Genomic DNA, 22,242 nt, shown 5'->3' on the forward strand with positions numbered 1-22,242 from the left:
TTCCTCGTCGTTATCTGTGACAACAAATATATGACCTTTGTGTTAATGTCACTTTTACAAACATTGTTTCTTACAGATTTGCGAATTTCACTATGTGCATACTATTTGTACACCATCATACTACAAGAAAGAGACTATGACCCACTTTCAAGCTTTAAAATAATGCAAGTATTATGTGTTTATATCAGTTTCTTATAATTTTGTGTAGGGTCCTGTTATATTATATGTTTGTACGCCCTGATGATTAAAACACCGTCACATCTTCAAAAGTAGCTAAGTGTGACTTACTATATATTGAAGTGACAAAACACACTTGTATTTTATGCCATTGTTTCGACACTACTGCGTATTGTCGAAGCTCGTTACACCACTTACGTTACCAAGTACACATTTCGTGGTTAAACCAATTTTTAGACACTGTTGATAGCAAATGTAAAGCTATTTTGTCTGCATAAATATGTATACGAGATCTTGATGTATTCTGACCACCATTTCGATCTTCAAGGTATAACGTGTGTAATATTCTCAGTCATATGAAAACAGCGAATAGGATAATTCATTATTTTGCTCTTCTTCTTCTTCTTCTTATTATTATTATTATTAATGTTATTATTATTAGCAGAAGCAACAGCAGTCATAGTAGTAGAACTGAAAACCATTGCATTTATAATACAACGAAATACAATCTGAAGAAAAAATTGCTCATAAAACAAATCACACTGAAAAGTGAATCGTTTTGTGCCATTATTAAAACATTACTTCTCTTAATTTCTGGCTCCGTTATTCCTAATATAAACTAATCTGCTCCTTTATGTTGTTTCAGAACTGCATCAATCGGAAGGCGTTTTCATTGCTCCATCTTACACCCCCTTTCCTGGCACCACCACCCACCACCCTGCCATAAAAAAATAACGTACAGATTTAAGTTTGTGATTTTAGCATCTTCATGATTATTACTCGTGATGTTTAAACACCCGTTAGTACTGACACAATAATATATAGCCCTTACACGCTGTTGAATTCACACAGCACTGTTATAGCTCTTACACACTGTTACAATCGACACAACACTATTATAAATTTGACATGCTTAATAACTGACACAAAATATTATTACTCTTGCACACTAAACAATTGACACAACCCTGTTATTATTATATACACTGTTACAGCTTATACAACACTATTATACCTCTTACACAATGTTACAATTGACACAACATTATTAGAACTCTTATACACTGTTACAATTGACACAACAAGATTATTGCTCTTATACACTTTTACAATTGACACACCGTTCCGGATCATTGCCATCTCACCTCTGTCTGTGTGGGTTCGAGTCCAAGGCTCGGCTAGCGTGGGTACGTGGGAAAGCCTGCCAGTAGCTTCTCGTGAGTCGGTGGTTCTTCCCTGGGTTTTCCAGGGTTCTTCCTCCACCAGTTATACTGGCCGCCATGTATAACCTATCTTGTGCTTAAAAATGGCGTTAAACCCTAGAACAACAACAACAACAATTGACACAACATTATTATAACTCTTACATGCTGTTACAACTGACACAACAATATCATAGCTCTTACACAATGTTGCTTTAATGCTGGTAGTTAATTCTATTCTCTCAAAGTCTGATAGCATAGTTTTCAATTTTGTTATTCAAAGAAGTAAACATGAAACTTTATAATCATGCCGTATTATTCAATCCGAATGGTTCTAGTCGTATTTAAATAGTGCAAGATTTGTGTAAATCTGAATTGTTCTAGTCTTGTATAAATCGGGCGAGATTTAAGAGATAATACACGTGACTGCAGCAAACGATTTGCCAAAACCCGGGGTGTGAACTTGAGCCAGTTGGATAATTGTCTTACCAAATCGCGATTGCTCTGGCAAATTTTCAACACAGTGTTATAATCATTTTTCTTACGTGACAGTCTAAATTAAATTGTTTGGAAATTAGCTAGATAAACAACAACAAAAAAATGCTTTAAATCAAACTGATCTCAGCTCGCCATATGAGATCGATGTTGGAGCATGGCTGGTGAAACAAAATTTCATGCGTTCAACAAGCTGGTATAGTCTATATCATGGAAGAATTCCGTGTACAAATATTTCGTTTCAAATAACAAGAAAAAAATCAAAGTTTTATCATGACCATGATTGCTTCATAATTATCCCACTCATACTTTTACAAATATTTGCACATTTTATAACAGAAACCTTTTACCTACAAGAAACACATTACACTCTTTTCACAAACAACGTACAAGACCTATCATTCCTGAGCTATCGTATAATAAATAGAGTAGTCTCAATTGTTGGTCTAAAATGATTCTTCAAGGCTGCTGCCTTTGCATGAGAAAATATGAATGAGTATCTCTGAATAATAATGCATGACTTTAGGAATGAAGTATTGCTCAGAAGAAAAACAACAAGTTCATATTTTCCCATACAAATGTAGTAATCTTTTTATTATATACTCATTTTGCTTTTCTACCTAAGGCTAAATAATAAAAAGGACACACTGCAAGAAATAAAGTAATTGAATTACAGATGGATTCCAGACAAAATACACAGCTGTAATTCAACAAATGCAAAGTAAACGTATTAATGCACACACAGCACTGCCCAGTAAACGTTGAACTTAGTAGCGCATCGCGCTCTCAATCATTCGTTTTAAAAAGAAATCTCATGTTGGTCTGCTTAATATTAAAATTTAGAATTCTATTGTGAATGACTGTGCCTTGAAACAAACATTTCCAGTTGGTCTGGAATAAAGGAATTTTGTTGTTCTGTTGATCCAACTAAATTCTACTTTTCCAATTGTGATGGACTGGATTTATTAGCTGGGTCGATTTTGTATGATGTGTGTGGTTGGAGGGACTGTCATTGATGCAGCTGCACGTGCATTTCTGTTCTGTCATTGATAGTTAGGAAAATATGTAATTCTTTTAATGGAAATTCTCAAGAAGATGCAGAATTAAATATTGTTTTTTAGGGAATATCAAATTAATTTTCTTTTGGTGTGCAGTAAATTCTTCTTAGAAATATGATTTGTGCTGGAAATGTCTAAATTGCAGTAAAATTATGCGTTGTGGATCAATCTTTAGAACCCAGGTAATTCTGATTAGCAGAAATATCTAAGAAAGTACATTGACAAGAAATTCAACATACAAAAATGTCAGTATATTTATTGTCATTGTTTTTACCACCTATACATGTCATATATTTATGTCCTTTCATTTGTCTGCTCTTCTTTTTGGAGGGACCTCAACTATTTACATGACTTGTATTATAAATCCAAACATTTTTTTCTAAAGATAAAACGGGGGAAAATGCAAAGCATCTGGGGTGTGAGAGGTAATTTCGCCAATGGAAATAAGGCTTCTTCGTAATCTTAATTTACTGATTCGGAGGCTCTTGTTTTCTGCCAGAACCTGCCTTCTTCAATTGCATTTATTTTCGTCGAATTTAGTGTTTGGACTGACTTGTAAAATGGGACGTTTCTGATGGATACGGGATAGACTTTAGCTTTAATATGCCTATTTACCCTAGAGAACACGGCTCATAGTCTGAACCATTTAATTGCGGAAGTTGTGTGAACATTTCTCCTAAATAACTGTTCAAATGATCAAAATTATATTTTCAATACTTCACTTGCTTTTTGCATACATTGCAAATATCACTTTCTATCGTTTGCTTGGTTGAAAGTTTCTTTTATGGCTGAATGAACCTATTCACCTCGCCAACTTTATCATTTCTGCTTTCAAATGAACTAGACAGCTTTTTCAGTTCATCCGCAGACAGATCTAATAAATCGAAAGCTTGCCTGCTACATGAGCGTACATTGTTTGTTTACAATCAAACATTGTTCCTAACAGACGGTAATATTTTCAATCACACGTGTCGTATAGTATGAAGCAGTGCTGTATGCAAAAATACTGCACATTTCTGACAATATACAGTTAATGGATGAAATAATGGGCATATAATAATTTTCATTTTTTTAATTACATTTAACTTCGCTGATTGTATAATTTGTTAAGTAAGGCATTTTATTTACTAAATAGATCCACTCTGACGTCAATTCATTATTTCAAACTACATATAACTAAGCAGTTTTTTCGGCAGGTATCAGATCAATGTCGTACAATCCTAATGAAAGTATTTCAATAATCACTTTACAGTGAATCCATTTATTAAATTTAACCCCATGTAACTTGAGAACCGTTACATTCAACAACATTTCCCGTGTACAGGAGACTAATCCTACACTTCGTTACAATACAGATTATGGAGATGATGCAGTGTTCATGAGACAAGGCCTACATTAAGTTCTAATACAGATTATGGATATGCAGTGTTCATGAGACAAAGCCTATATTAAGTTATAATACATTTTATGGAGATGCGGTGTTTATGAAACAAGGCCTACATTAGTTTTAATACGGATTATGCAGACAGTGTTCATGAGACAAGGCCTAAATTAAGTTATGATACAGATTGTTTTGATACAATCTCTAGCGTTCTACTACAGGTATATAAACATGCTACCTGAAAATTGATAGTAAATTATATTTAAAAAAATCTGGCAAACAAGTATAACATTCGACATAATATTTGAGACTCCGATACCCGTAAAAGAATTTTAGAAGAAACAATGCATATTTTTATCAATGGAAATTTGACCTGTTGGAGATATGACTTTAAGAACACTTGTACACTAAAACAGATAGACATACGACATGTTTTGATGTTTAAGAATGAAAATTCGTGAACAGAAGCATTACATAAGCAACCAAAATGGAAGTTTTTTTTTTAAAGTAGAAGAACGACACTAATTCTTAGATTAAAGACAAGTAAAAGAATGCATGAACACGTGGATGGATGGATTCACATTCATTTGACCGGATCGATTAGAAAACTTGCTTGCAGAAATTCTTTCCGGACATAGCTACTTTCGTTCAGAGCAGTTCAGCTAAGGGTTTGATGCAAATCATGCAAGTGTTAAATTAGCCTTTAGCCACAAAAATAGTGAAAGACATTTCTTTTTAGGACTTAATCATATGGGAAGAGAAATATTTATACAATTTAAGTATTTCATAAAAGGTAACATTCTAGCATCTCTTTCTCGTTACGAACATTTCCGATTTACATTGACACTTGACAATTGTACAAATCACAGGTCTAAAAGGTTCCCTATATGTAAAATGGGGATAAAATTTGCTTGGCAGCCATGTATTACAATAAATTGCCTAAATTCACTGACGTAAAACCTGCACAGAAAAGTTCACGTTGTGAGCGATTCAAACAGCTTAATCTTTTATATTTCATTGAATGAGATCTTTCACTTAGCAGCAATACGTTAAGTGTCTATTTTAGTTCAGTTTGCACACAATGTAGCAGCCTAGCCAATGTACTATGATCGATGCTCTTCAGCATAAAAATATATAATATTCGATGCTATGCAACAACTTAGCCTATTCTTAAATAATATATGCTATTCAGCAATTCGCCTATTGTCAAACATTTGACGCTGTGCAGTAGCTTAACCTTTTTTAAAGCGATATATACTTTTCAGCATTTTATCTGTTGTAAAATAGTCGATGTTATGCACTAACAGGGCCTATCCAAATGTAATATGTTATTCATCATTTCGCCTATTGTAAAACAGTCCATACTATGCAGCAACTTGGCGTATTCTAAAGTGATAGTTGCTATTCATCTTTTGCCTATTGTAAAACAGTCCATGCTATGCAGCAACTTGGCATATTCTAAAGTGATAGTTGCTATTCATCTTTTGCCCTTTGTAAAACAGTTGATCCTATACAGCAACTAAGTCAAATCTGAAATTGTACATGCTATTCGGCATTTCGACAAGCGTACATTAAACGTCATTTTTGTCAGACCTCCCGTTATTTAAAAAATTAATTCACCGTTCAGTGAATCTCAAACACATCACGAATATTTGCAATGCAGTCTGGAAAATGTGGATTAGTGTCGAACTAATAAAGCGACGTTATTTGAAAACGTTTGAATAATCAGCCGCTGAATGAAAGTCCAAACAGAACATTTACAAGTTTATTCGAAAGCAGTCAAAGCGACCCAGATAAAATTTCGAAGTTTACCTTGATTATTTCTTAGTCGCAATACATGTATTCCTTGAGTGTAGGATAATACAAAATTAATTACTTGCCGAAGAAAACAGAATTAAAACTGCTATTCAACAGTGAAGACATTAGGAATTGCAATTAGCAGCTTATTGAGCTATTAAGAAATCTAAACATTGGAAGATACTCTGTGTTGACAACAATTATTAAATGCATGAACTATTCAGTGATTTTTTTTATTTATTTTTTTGTATTAATCTACTGATTTCCTATTTAGATCGAGCATGAAAATGAGAAAAATATTGGATATACTAATTTAAAATGTGAGAAAGAGAAAATCTCAATTTGCGACGCCCGCTGACATCTTATCTTTACTGAGCGCAGGTTGCAACAGGGTGGTGTTGAGCAGCATTTATAGTAAGCAAAACAGCATCCGATATACGTTGAAAAATTTATGTTCTTTTTCCTATATAGAAAAATGCTTTCTGATAAGAAAAAAGACTAGCGTATAAGAAGAGTCTTTATTCATTCCTAAGATCCAAATATTGTGGATTCATTTTTCAATTAATCAAACTGAATGGCGGATAGTACAATATGTACAACAAGGTTTCATGATCTATAATGTACAATATACAAACAAAGCATAGTAAAAAACTAAATTGCACATGCATGCAGATCCAGATTAATGTCAATTACGTAAGTAGGTTTTATTCACACACAAAATAGGCGGAAAGAGACATCTACATCATTAAGGGTACAAATTAGAAGATAGAATCTGAAGGTATGCAATTTGAATTCATGCTTAAGCAATGGCCAAGTCAAACATATTTGTAAGATATCGGAATATGCGACTCTTTTTCCATAATTAAAAACTTTGTCAATATAAGTGGCCAAAGTATTCCGAATTCTAGTATTCTGGGTTTTCAAAAGTTATATTAGTGTAGACATATTTGGTCTTTTTTCGAAAATATTTCTCTATGCGTTTGAATGTTAGATCTTTATATAATAAGCATTCAAGTGTAAAATGAACGTCTTCTCCAAGGAAGTTACAAATAGAACAAAATCTACTACGAATTGGTGTATAAGTCTTGCCCATATACCAGCTCCAACTTCGAGCCTGTGAGAAGAATCTCTATATTTAGCAACCGCCCTTCTATATTTCAAAGAATATGTGCTTTCGGCGTGAAGTTTTGGTAAGAAATCTGCAACATTTACATAAAATAAGCTTGAATACTGTTCTTAAAAAGGTCCATCCAACTTTGGATAAAATTGTCTCATAGCCTTAATTTATCACACTGTTAAAATATGTCAGTTATCTACCCCATAATTAACCAGAACTGAATGCAAATAGAAACTTGACAAAAATATCTAACTAAATATGTCTTTCTGTGCTTCTATTGTCTTAAATCAATACTTCACAATGTAATACAATCTGATTGTATCATTGTCCTACGGACTACTTACCGATACATCAAGTCATTTTTGTGTTGTCTTCTTTATTCCCAATAACTTTTTACTAAAATGTAAGTGCACTTTTCCAAAGCATTTAGCAGTAATAAGGCCCAAACTTGGCGACAATAATTTAAGATAGATTATTAGTCTGTCAAAAGAATCATGCTATGGGAAGTTTTTAAATATATAAATTTATGACGTTATTTTTCAAGTGAAAATATTGCTCTTTTTTAGCTTGTCCTGCCAGTATGATTTGTGTTTCGGTAAAGGAATTACCAGAAGTCATAACAAGTCAAAGACAAGTAAAGTTCTTTAGAATTTCTCGTTGTTTAATTAATAAGCAAACATTTTATCATGTTTAGCTCATGTAGGTTTTGATCTTCTGTTTGACCCTTCGAAAACAGACGAAACAAACATATATATGTGGAGAACAATTCTCACACACTGTGTGATGTTTGCATGGGAGAAAAAGCACGTTGCGCTCGTGCTCTCCACATTCCGCGCACATCATCTTGCGCTTAAGGTTTTCGTTCTCTTTTAAGATTGGCATAGCTGCATCTAAAAAAGAAAAAAAACACCACTGACTATTATTATATCGATGTCTGAGGTCGAGAACTATCGAACTATATAATCTATATAAAGTGTAAAAGACTTTAAATATATTTCTAGTATTAGGAAATAGTGGACTAAACATATTTTAGTAATGCAAAAGATATCTTGACAGTTTATCCCAAGCAATGTAAAATGTTTTCCTTACTTAAGAGAAAAAATGAGTACTGCCGGATCAAAATTTATTGCAAACTCTACAATTCCAAGGGAAATAAACGTTGTCATCTTCGGAATCATTTTAAAAAATTGATAGTTCGATTAAAGGAGTTTATAATATAAACATTCTGCCAGGTTTCTATTATTAGTTCTAGTTATCCCAGGTGTTTGAACCAAGCGTTTACAATTTAACGGGACTGTATTGCACTTTTGATTTTTTTATTAAAAAATATGTGATTCTTTACCTGCTTCATTTCGAGAGGCATCCGTGCGTCTACTGGCGGAAGATAGAGCTTGTCTGGGTACATTTTCTTCTTCCTCCTTGTCCAGTATTACAGTCAATATGTCCTGGCATCCAAATTCCTCCCTACCTAGTATATTTAAGGTTACGGAACTTTTAATGTGTAAAAATATTAATACAATTTTGAATGCATGTAAAGAATATATAATAGACCCTTGTCACATCGAATATTCCTATTTCAGTCAAATACGCACCTTCATGCGTTGCAATGTCTACAAGAAAAACCTTTTCTATTACATCCTTAGTTAAAACCTAGAACATTTGTATTGTTAGACATGCATAATAATTAAGACTAGAATGCTGATTTTAGAAAAGGGAGCGATTTTATAGCACAAGGCAACAAGAATTAAATACATATCCATGTATTTTTACGTTTTTTTTTTAAGCGAGTGCAAATCACAGCTTAAAGAAACGACTATGTATTGATTTTACTGCATTGTAATTGCAGTAAGTTACGTATGAAAGATATCAATTATTGAAAACAAATCCTTCACACTTTTCACTATGGAATATATTAATATTAGTGCTCTACAGCTGGACCCCGATCATGCCTTAATTTGATTTCAAGAAGGTTTTCGACAGCATATGGCATGCAGCCGTGTGGAGTATACAACTTAAACGCAAAACTAATCAACACCAAAGAAAACATGTCTGACAATGCGACTAGCGCAATTCTCGTATATGGCAACAGAGGAGATTGGTTCAGAACCACAGGCGGAGTCAGACAGGGGTGCCTTCTCTCACCCACACTCTTGAACATCTACCTGGAAAGTATCGTGTGCAATGCCATGGAAGACCATAATGACAGTGTCAGGGATGGAGGCGGAACGATCACCAACCTGCGCTTAACTGATGATATCAGTGGTTTAGGAGGAGATGTACAACAACTGGAAACCTTTGTTAACCGTTTCAACCAAGCATCGCTTAGGTATGGGATGGAGATCAGCGCTGGAAAGACAATTTTAATGACAGCTAACCCTAGTGGCATCCAAAAGGAAATAAGAATGAATGGAAATTAGCTGGGTACAGTGACAAGCTTCAAGGATCTGGGTTTTATAACCTCTGGTGAAGGTTCAAAACCTGGCGTTATTGCCATTATTGAGCAGACAACCACTGACTGGCCAGGCTGAAGCCTATTTGAAAGGACAGCAACATTACGCTTGGGTCTAAGATCAAACTTATGCGTTCCTTCATCATGTCTATATTCATGTCTGCATGTGAGACACAGACCTTGACAGCAAAACTAGAGAAAAGAATCCATGCTTTAGAGATCAGATGTTAGCGAAGGATCATGAAAATCTCATACTTAGACCAGGACTCTAAGGAGGAGGTGCGCATTAGAATCCAAGGTGCAATTAGACCGTGTGAAGATATGCTCACCACCGTAAAGAAACGCAAACTAAGATTTTATGGTCACGTCTCACGTTCATCTGGCCTGTCAAAGACAATCCTACAGGACCCTGTGAGAGGAAAGAGAAAATAAGGCAGATAGAGAGATGGGAAGAGTGGACAGGCATTGACATTACAAAGTCGCAAAGAGCTTTGGAGAACCCGGAAAAATGAACATAGATCGTCGCACAGTCATTAGTGGTGTCCCTACGACCAGCCATTTTACGGGAAAAATAAAAAAGAATGAATTGAATGTACAATATTCAACACAAAAAGCCCTACCTTCTTTAAGAAGATCATTGATAGCCGTAACAACGGTCCTGTCGGAAAAACCAGTCTGGATGACACTCTGGGCACAGTCTTCCTCTAGCACGCTGGGATCTAGTTTAAATAAAATAAACATATATGTACATACAAACGCTCATAACTACACACATATATCCATCTGCCAGTGTTTGGCTGATTAAAAGGAAAGAAAAGAAAAGGAAATTTAGCCAAGTTTAGGAAAGCAACATGAGAGACGAGTACAAAGATGCATAAGATAATTTTGTTGAAGCCAGTTTGGAATTTATTGGTATGGAAAACTAATAGAATTTCCCCGATATATGTGGGCCGAAAAGAAACTTGTTACCTCAAGATGACACTATTTATGCCCAGAAATGAGGCCTGCCAGAGTCCACGTCACATATCTTGGTTACCACAAGCTAGATTATACTGCACAATTGCATTGTGCGTACTTTTATGAATGACTTCTGTATTTATAACGTGCGATAATTACCCTGATTATCATCTAAATTCAGAGCCTGCATATATCTCGTTGTCTGTTCCTCGTCATTTCCTGAGGGCTGCTCATCCTAAAAAAACAAACAGGTTTGGTTTATAGTTTTTTACTTCTGTTTGACAAAACACAGGTAGGTTATACATTGCAAGGTCCACTGGAGTAAAATGCCTCGTCCAGTGGAATACAACAATAGCTGCGTAAGCTGGCAAATGCTGGTTCGATGGTAGCATTCTAACCCGTATTGCACCCTCTCGGTCGTGAGTTCGGCTCACTAACTACTGCCCCAACGGTAATCTTGCCTCTGTTAGGCCACCACTTATGACATGCAGGAGAGCGCAAAGAGCCAATTCCACATCTCCATACCAACAGGGGATTCAAAAGCAAAGAAAACAAAACTGTTTCCAGATTTTGTAGGACCTACTTTACGATTGAAAAATGGAACTAAGGTAATGTGCGACTAACTAATAGTCGTAAAATAACGATTTGATTAACGTCATTGAAAGAACAATTATGCAAAGTTATTGATGAAAATCAAGAAACGGATATTAAATAAATTGATTTATTCAGGATTAATTTAGCTTCATAATTTTCAGCAAATTCGAAATGATTGCGACGTGATAAATCAATTTAAAAAATGATGTAAATGTTTGACTTTTGACTAGTAATAAACCTCAGTAAAAACAAACTGAGAACAAACTTTCTTAATGTCATCAGGAAGGGATACTCGTTTGTAAGATTGTAAGGCAAGTTCCTTAGAACAAGAGAACTAAATCAAACATAAAATTGCAATCAGAAAAAAGTACATGAGCTTTTAAAGGAATACCTCATGCGAGTAATTGTTAAGGCATATAACATTTGTGGGCCTGTTTGGTATTAATTTGAATATGCACCATCAATAGTGATAATAATATATTGTCGATAGAACTGAGTTTTAATGCTCATCAGGAAGGGATACTCGTTTGTAAGATTGTAAGGCAAGTTCCTTTAGAACAAGAGAACTAAATCAAACATAAAATTGCAATCAGAAAAAAGTACATGAGCTTTTAAAGGAACACCTCATGCGAGTAATTGTTAAGGCATATAACATTTGTGGGCCTGTTTGGTATTAATTTGAATATGTACCATCAATAGTGATAATAATATATTGTCGATAAAACTGATTTTTAATGATCATGTTCAAACATTAGTCTTTCATCTTTCATGCAATGGGATTATATCACTATATGTCTACAATGATCACTACCTGGGCTACTAGGCGAAAACAAACAATAATCGCTTGTTAGGACAGTGGTGCTCCGATTAGCTTATGGAACACAAGCACAACAAGAATCACTTTAATCTCGACCCATAGAAAACAATAACCATTACTCGATTTAATAGAAAATGATGTGTGTTCAATTTCATCGCAGGTGCAAAATTAAAATGCAGGCATGACTGATATAACAATTCAGTCCTGGATAGAGTGTGGCACTAGACATAGAAGAAAAGATGGTTCACCTATATTGCATGACTATTGCCAATGTATTCCTAGCCTCTTGACATCCAAAAATATTAATAAAGTACCATTATCATTACCTTTATTTATGTTAAATGATTCCTTGTTGGTTATGTTATATTACATAATGAACTGATGGTCAAAGTAATATACCTCAGCTTCTGATTCCTCGTCCATGAGACGTACAAGTTGAATAAATTCTTCCCCTTTGACATGTCGTAAGTAATCACAGTCGGAAAACCAACGCGCATGCTCGATCCAGGGATCATCTTCCGGTTCCCAGTTTTTCAAACCTCCATCACAGGAAAAACATCTGACAACATCAGCTTTTCCTGAAATAACGATAATGATGCTCCATTAAAAGATATGAAAATCTTCGACTGTCATCTGAAAGTTTAAACGTCTTTATAATCCAAAAGAGGACGAAGATCTGTCTGGCATTTAAACATAACACCAGCAGAATTTGACACGACCTTGGATCAAACTGTTCAAGAGGGACAATATGACTAGTTCAGATCCTTGATGAGACTATGTAATGTATTAATATGTACTGGAATCGGTATATATCGAATAATATAAATAAAAATAAGGATATCAAATAGAAGAAAATATTTTCTAAAGTTAGGTAATGTGGATTATATATTTCAGATTTACGTTTAATTTATTTCATACTTGCATTTCATCGTACAGCTGAAAGTACTTGAGAAATAAATTCGCGAATTACGTTGAGAACTTTAAGGGTTCCATGCATAACTTCAAACAATGAAAAGTCTAAACAACACAGCTGAATTAAAACATATTGCCTTATCCATTTTATCCTTAACAGCGCAACTGTTTTGCGTTCGGACGATTATTACAACCGCAAAATAAACGTGATATATTGACAATCTTAAAGCAGGTAATGAACAGTCAGTTAGAAACCGAAATTATTTTAATGTAATTGTATTATAAATATTGCGGACAAAGAAATTAGTCCAACATCATGCACAAACTGAAATAATGCCCAACCTAATGAGTAGAATCCGGCATGCGCTAATTCTCTAGGCGTCTGTGGAAGATGGTCGGGCCAATTCTTGAAGGTACCGAGTCTGCTGCTGAAGGTCTGGTACTGTGGGCTCCTAATACCGCTTCCTGCTGGAAGGCAAAAGCTGTCCATCATGAAGTTAGCACATGAAAGTAATGGAGCCAAATCACCTGCAAAATTTACAATAAATCGTCAGCAAAATAGCGTGTCCTTGCATTTTTCATAGTTATACATGCCTGTCTCCATTCAATCTAACCGTCTCAGCACCACAGTCCCAAAGTTGCCCACTCGAGAACGTGTTTTAAAATTCTAAGATCTTAATTGATACATTTATATCATTCAAATCAAGCAATAAGCCTTCACGTTTCTACGTCAAGCGGCAAAAGAGGAGCTACTGCAAATAAGGCACGAACATCTAGCAAGAAGAATCATCTTTCTCCTCAGCTGCTAACAAAAGAGTGCAGGGGCAATGATGGAAAAGGTAATCATGTAGACACTTAGAACCTTCTCTTTTTATAACTAATTAACTGTTTCAAAAACTGAAATGTTTCATGCGACCACTTCGTGTGTACTCGAATGAAGAAAAGGAGGGCAGAGTGATAAATACGCTTTGATCTATAAAGCAAGTTCATTTCCAAGTACTAAAACATACAAATGGTGGGTCCCTGTTACAGAAAGTAGAGTTTGTAAAAACTACTCCAATGCAAACATATGCCTCTGTAGCAACATTACTTTGGATTTCTTTATTTTATTTTTGACGAAACACAATAAACTAATTAAACACAGTGTTTGTTGACCATGCAAACATGCTGTAGAATAATCGGTCTGTTATTTTTATTTTACTCGTGCACCCACCAATATGACGCAATTAGGGCAAACTGCCTTGTGGTAAAATTGTCATAACTCCACATACGTTTGCAGGAAACATTTAAAATCAAACAGTTACTTTCCCTAGGTGTTATAAATGTAAAGTCTCACAAAATGTTTGGTTTTAATCTCTTAAGTCATTAAAACGTAATTACGTGGAAACTGAAAGGCAAATTTCTAAGTTATGCAAAGAGCCATCATCCGAAAAGGGTGACAGTCGAAGTTAACCTAGATCTTTTTTCCTGAGTGGAAACAAATTTAAAAGCTAAGTTATAAATTCAGTATGGGGAATAACTCAGTCAAACTCTGAAAGAATGTGTTCCAATAATTGTAACTACAATAATGTATGCATGCATAAGTTTGTGTGTTAAACAGGTTACTGTTCATAAATCACCATAGGTCTACACAGACCTAATGATCTACTGTTTTCAAATATGGTCGAATCAACGGGGTTTTTGTGGGGGGTGGGGGGTGGAGCGTCATCTAAAGACTTAGACTGAACACAGTATATAAACAAGCGTTTGCTCCTGTTACATTACAAAATTGTTTCGCATTTCAATACTACGAATAAAATATGTGCAATATTTACACCACTCTATATGTGGTGGATATTTGCACATTCAAACTTAACATTTGTTAGTCGTGCAAAAGAATTGCACTCTCCCCACCCCGCGGTAGCTTTAGGGCGATTACTATTTTTCTGCATTAAATATATGTCTGTGTAGGACCCAGATCTGTTATCAGAGGTGTTTGGACCAATAATAGTGCCCTCTAGACGATTTGCTTACATCAATGCTGTGTGTAAAGACACTAGCTAGTCATGAATGGAACAGATTAGCAAATTATGTGAATGGTATTCGCCAGTTGCTTTTCTTCTTGGTGATGATGTTGTTCTGCAAGGACAATAACTAATAAGCAGGTGGGCTTTCTGACATGTTCTGTGCATAGTTGACAGATAGTTGTGATTGTACACGTTGTTGTTATTGGCGGTGGTGTTTGTGGTTGTGACCGTAGTGAACTGTATTTATTTGATGTGAGTTTAAAGGTGCTTCAGATATTTACCACTACTGGAAGGATTCTCTATGGAGTCACTTAGAAGATCATTAGCTGCAACCGCTGTGATTTCGTTTTCTGCCAACTCATTTCTCATTCGCCCTTGTCCTTCAGGCGAATGTTGACGAATCCCAGCATCCCTGCTTTCATATGGCTGTTGTCCCAGGGTGTCATTTTTTCTGGATGACTCCTGCTCATCAGTGCCATTTGTCCCTTGCTGTTGTTCTCCTTGACTGCAAGATCTCCTTTGTGACTCATCTCTCCGACTGTCATTGCTCCATTCTGACTGAGGGAGGCTTCTTGCTAAAATGTGTTGATTTGTAATAAAATCACTCGGATTTGGTATCATGTAGGCTACTGCATCTTGCAAGCTTAAAGGGGACTGTTGACGTTCTGGGGTTCTGGTAGTAGTGGCACTTCTTGCCATGACACTGATTACAATATAAAGCGGTACTTTTTCTCTAAAATCCACTATAAAATTATTCTGTAAAGCAAGCAAATGTTAGGTGAAGTAAGATGACTTTTCTAAAATGCACAAGTTTAATGTAATGAATTTTACATTTTGTTCTGAATTAAAAGGACAATCCAAGTCATTAATATTCCTGACTGGCATAGTATTAGCTAGAAAATACGTTTTCGAAGTTAAATGATATTTGCTCCGTTACTTTACTTAGTGTTTTGTAATGTGAAACCGTATCATCAGAATTATTACCTAGAACAAATTCAAGCTAACAAAGGATGTATGCATCTGTATTTTTAGTTCTGATGGAAAATGCGTGCTGACTGCATATCATTTACCTGATATCTCTTTTTAATATGTTAACTCCTAATGTCAATAAACCAATATGCTGCTTGTCTCCATGCACGCGTGCAATTATTTAATAATTTGGCATCCAGAATAGATGGAAACCTTGCTCCACTATAGCTAGAACCTCATTACTTTGTTTCATTCATCATGATTAAGGAAATGATACGCGCCATTTTTATTTAGTCATACTCTACAATGAAATACTGGTATAGGGTTCTTAAGAAAGTCATTCACTGAGATTGCATTAAACATACCCCGATGATGAAGACCAAACGATTTCTGAGAATATTCTTGAAATAAGCACAGCACTATCACGTATTTCTGTGCCAGCAAATTCCCTTTTCTGAAGTGTGTGTGTGTGTGTGCGTGTGTGTGTGTGTGAATCAATTATAATAGGAGTTTCCTAGCGTAGCCAAAATTGATTTGAAGATAATTCTAGCTTGTTGTAATTTAGTTTGACTCCTTAATAAGTTAAAATACGGTCAATGAAAATTTCCTTTTACAATTGATTCAATTTACCCGCAAGAGACACAAGGGAGGTCAATGTTTGAAGTGAGTGCAAAGGATCAAAATGTATGGAGTTGAATTCAGCGTAGATACTTATACTCTCGTCAGAGAAGGCTAACAAGAAACACTAACACAAGCAATTTTAATTTTGGATATGCACGAGAACTGAATATAGACACAAGAATTTAAAAAAACCGCTAATATATATATATATATATATATATATATATATATATATATATATATATATATATATATATATATATATATATATATATATATATATATATATATATATATATATATATATATATTTGCCACGTAGATTAATCATCCCACATTCGTGTAGCTACGCAGCAATCTGGGTCACTTAAAACGGGTAAACATAGGGTTTGCTACCTAGTTATATATAGGTGGGAAGAGATGGAAATGTTCTTGAGTTACGAGGAGAAAATGCGTGTAGATCTGCAGTTCAGCAGATACATCTGCTTATATACACTAATAATTTCAAAATGCAACAATCACATAAGAAAATTCATTCAACATTTTCTATATAAAACAAAGCTGGAACTAACTTTTTCTCAAATGTCCTGAATTTCGATAGATTTTATTTTAAATATTCAAGTATAACGTCACGTATTGATGCAATAATTTTCAAATAGTCAATTAGATATGATTATTTTCACTTTTTGCATTAAACAAATTCCATATAACCAGTACAACAATTGTAAATTGACTTGTTAACCTGCTTAAATATGTACGATTTCGGTTTCCACTAAAAAATCGAGAAAGAATTAGTTCGATGTTATTCAAAAGGAATCTTTCTTTGTTCTTCCCATTAGATATCCACCTTTACCCCCAGACTTTAAATAAATCATTCTAACATAATAAAAGGTTGAAAAAGTTAAAGTTTAAGTAGTGGTTGTATTATCTGAGTTGAACAATGATTTAAGAATCAGGAGTATATTGATATCTGCATTCGCCCTCAATTTTTTTATTTACTCAGTATGCTGAACATGAATGCAGCCGAATCTATGAATCAATATCGGGTTTTTTAATCGTCATCATTTTGTTGTCTTAATGCTAGACTATATCTAACCCTTCTGTAACATTATACTGTGCAGCTTGGAAAAGGGGATATTTTTTTTGGGGGGGGGATACGGCAGTCATCATTGCTTAGTTTTGATTTCATAAAGGTGTTATGCTATCGATCAGATTCGGTCTAATATTTTTCCGCTGTTTTTTAGAACTTTTTTAAAGTTATATATATACTGTGGTTTTCATCCTTTTCTGATACAATATTAATTATGACCATATATGTTTATTTTTGTACCACAGAAAAATTTGTTAGTTTGAACAAGTACGTTGGTCCACGGGAATCACAGGTGCAGTGTATCAACGCTTCTCATTAACATTTCAGTTATGTTATGATTAAGAGTAGCTGAATAGTTTACCCTTTAGGTAATAAATAAGAATGTAGGATGGGTTCAAGCTAATACCAAATAATCTTCAACGTGCCCTATAAATGATAACAGTTACTCCCGTGTCCTGCCACAATGAGCACGCACTATAAATTGATGTTCATGTTCATTTGGGGGAAAATTGATAACCTGAATTTATCTTAGACACTCTTCGTCATGTTATTGCATTGAATATATTTTAGCAAACAAAGAAAGAAAATATGAAAATAAACTACTTTTATGTAGGCCCATCCACCCATTACAACAAGAAATTGAAAACAGGCAGTAATGTAAGGTTTTGACCTTTCATTTATCATAACTAATGGCATTATCCTATATTATGTGTTTATAAAGTGCAGACACATTTAAGAACAGTTTGATCTTGACTCAATGGTAAAAGGGGTAAACATTTAATAGCAATGGGAATTATCTTAGCGTCATAACGATTCATCCCAAGTATAATACATATCCACCAAGCAGTTTAAAAAATATAAACAAATAAACACACTTTAACCGAAACCTTATTACGACATTTTAACCACTGTAACCTTGATCCCAATGTCAAAGGTGCAAATGAGAAAGGGGTAAAGCGAATTGTCTCAGCTGATTCATCCTAAGTATGAAGAATTTTATTCAACCAAATCCTTAACACACATTTTATATGACTGGGACTTTGATTCCAAAGTAAAGGAATCAAATTAACATGTCAGAATGAATTGTTTTGGCTTCGTAATGATCCATGCCATGTATAAGGACATTCTGTCAAAGGTTTAGGAAATACAAGGAAAGGAAGAGAAGAAAAATCGTTCAACCAAATCCTTAATGCAGATTTTCTTTAACAAAGACCATGGCTCCAATGTTATAGGTCATGGATGGTCTTAATTGATATTAATTTGTGACATGTTAGACGAGTATCTTAAGATCCATTCCAAACCAGTCTTATGTTCATTAACTCTAGTAAAAAGTATTGAAATCTTCGGAACCTGGTATACTTGTGGGTGCATCAGAACAAAAGAAATCTGAATATGTTGGTGAAGACTTAACATATAGGGTAAATACAGAAAATTTGACTCAAGAGCAGCTTTCACGAGTTAATCATGTTTTAGGTGATTGGTCGTATATGTTTTCCGAACATCCATATGACTTGGGCCATACCGATTATGTTAAACGAAAGATTATCTTTACTGATAACACACCATTCAAATAGCCGTTCTGAAATATTCCTCCTAGAATGATTGAAGAAAGATATGCCATACAAGAGCAATACAAGAGTCATCGGTTACTTTTTCCTCGAATGTAGAATGTAGTTTTGAATCGTAAGAAAGATGGCATTTAACGCTTTTTTGTATTGATTGCAGGGGCCTTCACTCCAAAACAGTGAAAGAAGCGTGTATGTTGCCCATGTTCGATGATAGTGTTTACTGCCTGTTGTGAGAAAAGTACTTTTCCAAGTTTGATCTTTGTCCTCTTTGCATACAAAAGAAAATCGCCATGTCCGAATGAGGAGTTAATCACAATACAGACCACCAGGCAATGGAATTTGTCTAGATTTCCTTTCACTTGAGAAGTCCAATGATGGTTATTAAAATATCATTGTGAAAACAAACCATTTCACAAGATACACCCCGGCATTAGCAGCTCGAAACCAGACGGCAAAAGTACTGCAAAACGTTTTGATTTCGAAAACTTTGTTATACACTATGGATTCCCAGAAAGAATACAGAGACCAGGGACGAAACTTTGAGAGCACGCTCACAAAGGAATTGTGTGGCCTGAATCTGATTTAAAAGACACGAACAACACCATATCACACAATGGGATACGGAATGGTGGAGCGTTTTAACCTAAAACATTTCTGAGCATGTTGGGAACACGTGGGAAGAACCAGAAAGTTGAATGTAAGTCCTATGTCGCCCCTTTTTTTTCCCTCGTGTTTATAATGCTACAAAACATAACAGTACAGAATATGCGTGGTACTGCTATTCGGTAGGCATTCTAAATTAGCGAGTGATACCTATCTTGGACTTACAGACCAAAATTATAACGTATAATGAAGAAAGGGGTACATTGAAGTGCTACAAAGTAGATTTGATTTTGCGTACAAGACAGCTTCAGAAGAGACACAGAGAACGGCAAATAAAAACAAAGCTCTACAGAAAGTTTATCGAGTTATGGTATAAAAAAAGATCGTATGATAGGTGAATCTAAACTGGCAGGTAAATGGAAAGAGATATTTGTAATTTCATTGACAACCCAACTGAGATATACAAGTCTTCAAGGTGAAGAGGGACAATGTAAGAGGTCCGACGCGCACACTCCACAGAAATGTGATGCTCCTGTGTATGACTTCGAATGAAGATAAGTATGCAGAAAGACTGACACGACACAACGTTTCGAAGCAAATGAGTACAAGGCAGGTTACTGAAGAAGATACAAGTCTGATTGGAAAGCAATATAGTGAGTCAATATCTGTGTCAGAGTCTGACTCCGAAGTTCTATTCGAGTTTATATCATTCCTCAACATAGATCACGGGATCATTACTAATCACGTGTTGAAGAGACCAGTTTTGAGCAAGCAATATAACAATGATGCATTTCCAATTCATTGTTTTATTTAAATTCAAGGAGTGATCAAAATAACGAGAATGAATCATTAAATTCAAATAGTTGTACGAGTTATTTATGTCCAGAACAGATTTCAGTACATGTGCAAAATACAAATCAATTTGCCCCCGAATCACCGCAACATTCCGTTCCACTTCACATTCCATAAAATCAGTCTATTACTCAATAATATCTTACTCCAACTGAAAATGGGCAGAGATACTCATACCTACTATGGAAACCATTTGAACGGTGTGGATACGGGTTGTCACATCTCGTTTTAAACTGTTTGCACCCCAAGAAGAGAAGAGATTATATTATGAACAATTGTCTCACAGTGTACATGCAAATTATGAAGCATTATACAAAGAATTAACCAGTTGATTTAGGATTATTGACACTGCAAAAACATGTGGCACTCAGGTTAGTCACAGATACCAGAAATATGGTAAGACTGTTGAAGAGTATGCAGCTGAATTAAAGAGGTTATATGACAAGTCATATGCCAAGCGTGATGTAGAGACCAGACAAGACGATTTGCTAATAAGGTACCTTAATGGGTTGATAGATGATAAAGCTCGCTAACACGTTATGTTAAAGAATCGAAAGACATCGATGATGCCGTCATACAAGCAGTAAGCTTCCAAGAAACATGTCAGAATAGAAACAAGAAGAGTGAACACGAGCAGTCAAATAATACAGATGTTCAGACACTGACTAAGTTAGTAGTCTGGTGACTGAAATGAAAATCAGTCTACAGAGAAAAGAATTGCAAAAGCAGCACCAGGGAAGAACAAGAATAAAGTCTTTAATAAACAAGTGCAATAATCTGTAAAGGTTAACATAGGGAACAGAGAGAAGAAAGATTCAAAGACAGATTCTGTTGATTTGGGTAAGATGAGAGAGGTTATGCAAGAAGAAATAAAGAAACAGACTGCTAATTTAACACAGAGTTCTCATCCAAGTTCACTGAAACCAACCGGTAATAATGGTCACTGCAACGTCGCCCTCTTATAAAGAGGGGTGGTTGATTGGGGATGGCAGCGTTATCCAGAGGATGACCTCCCTCGATATTATAGACCGGTTGGAGTGAAGGAAGAATGGAATTTCAACAGAGAACTGAGCGAGAATATTGGGAAGAAATAAACAATACGAGCCCCCTTTGACAAGAAAATAATAAATTTAGTCAGGACAAATTCAAACGGTAATTCAAATTCAAGTTAGATTATATAAGTAGAATTTAACAGGTGTGTCCAAATTGGATTTATTACATCATCATAACGAGATGTGAAGAGAGCGCAATGTCCACGATTGATTGCATCACCTTCATTCACTTTGTATATCAACGTCTCCTAGTTCATCCTTCCTGAACTCTAGGTTCTCCCCTTCATGAACTTCCTGGTCCCTTTATTCTGACCTCGTCCTACTTTCTTTCTTTTCCCCGTACTCCCCTCTTCGGACTGTCTCGTCCTTCGCTCCAAACGCCGTTCCTTAAAGGACAAATTTACCCCATAATGCTGTATACTTTCTGTTCAGAGGTACATACTCCAATTCACTTAATCGTTATTCAGAGCCTGTGGCTATCCACACACCGCGTAAATTCTGACTTAGTACGGTAGGACATTGACC

General features: G+C 35.2%; 1 protein-coding gene across 1 annotated transcript; it reads right to left on the reverse strand.

Annotated features, from left to right (window-relative positions):
* Positions 1–6,614: 6,614 nt before the first annotated feature.
* Positions 6,615–22,098, reverse strand: LOC149773085 (baculoviral IAP repeat-containing protein 8-like). The gene is made up of 8 exons (XM_089946920.1): positions 21,938–22,098; positions 15,244–15,718; positions 13,299–13,484; positions 12,444–12,622; positions 10,793–10,868; positions 10,297–10,395; positions 8,570–8,695; positions 6,615–8,117 (listed from the first exon to the last, which is right to left on the reverse strand). The coding sequence occupies exons 1-8, from the start codon at positions 21,941–21,943 to the stop codon at positions 7,918–7,920; spliced, it is 1,347 nt and encodes a 448-aa protein (XP_089803046.1). The 5' UTR covers positions 21,944–22,098; the 3' UTR covers positions 6,615–7,917.
* Between the last annotated feature and the right edge of the window lie 144 nt (positions 22,099–22,242).

Source organism: Sinohyriopsis cumingii, unplaced genomic scaffold (assembly GCF_028554795.1).
Source record: "Sinohyriopsis cumingii isolate HCF-2022 unplaced genomic scaffold, ASM2855479v2 utg000913l, whole genome shotgun sequence".
NCBI classification, from domain to species: Eukaryota; Metazoa; Mollusca; class Bivalvia; order Unionida; family Unionidae; genus Sinohyriopsis; species Sinohyriopsis cumingii.

Excerpts from the sequence above, each read along its gene's own strand:
- LOC149773085 (XM_089946920.1), bottom strand. Across the intron at positions 10,396-10,792 it reads GAATTTAGATGATAATCAGG|ATCCCAGCGTGCTAGAGGAA; the intron begins GTAATTATCGCA and ends TATTTAAACTAG. Across the intron at positions 8,696-10,296 it reads CAATGATCTTCTTAAAGAAG|GTAGGGAGGAATTTGGATGC; the intron begins GTAGGGCTTTTT and ends TAAATATACTAG.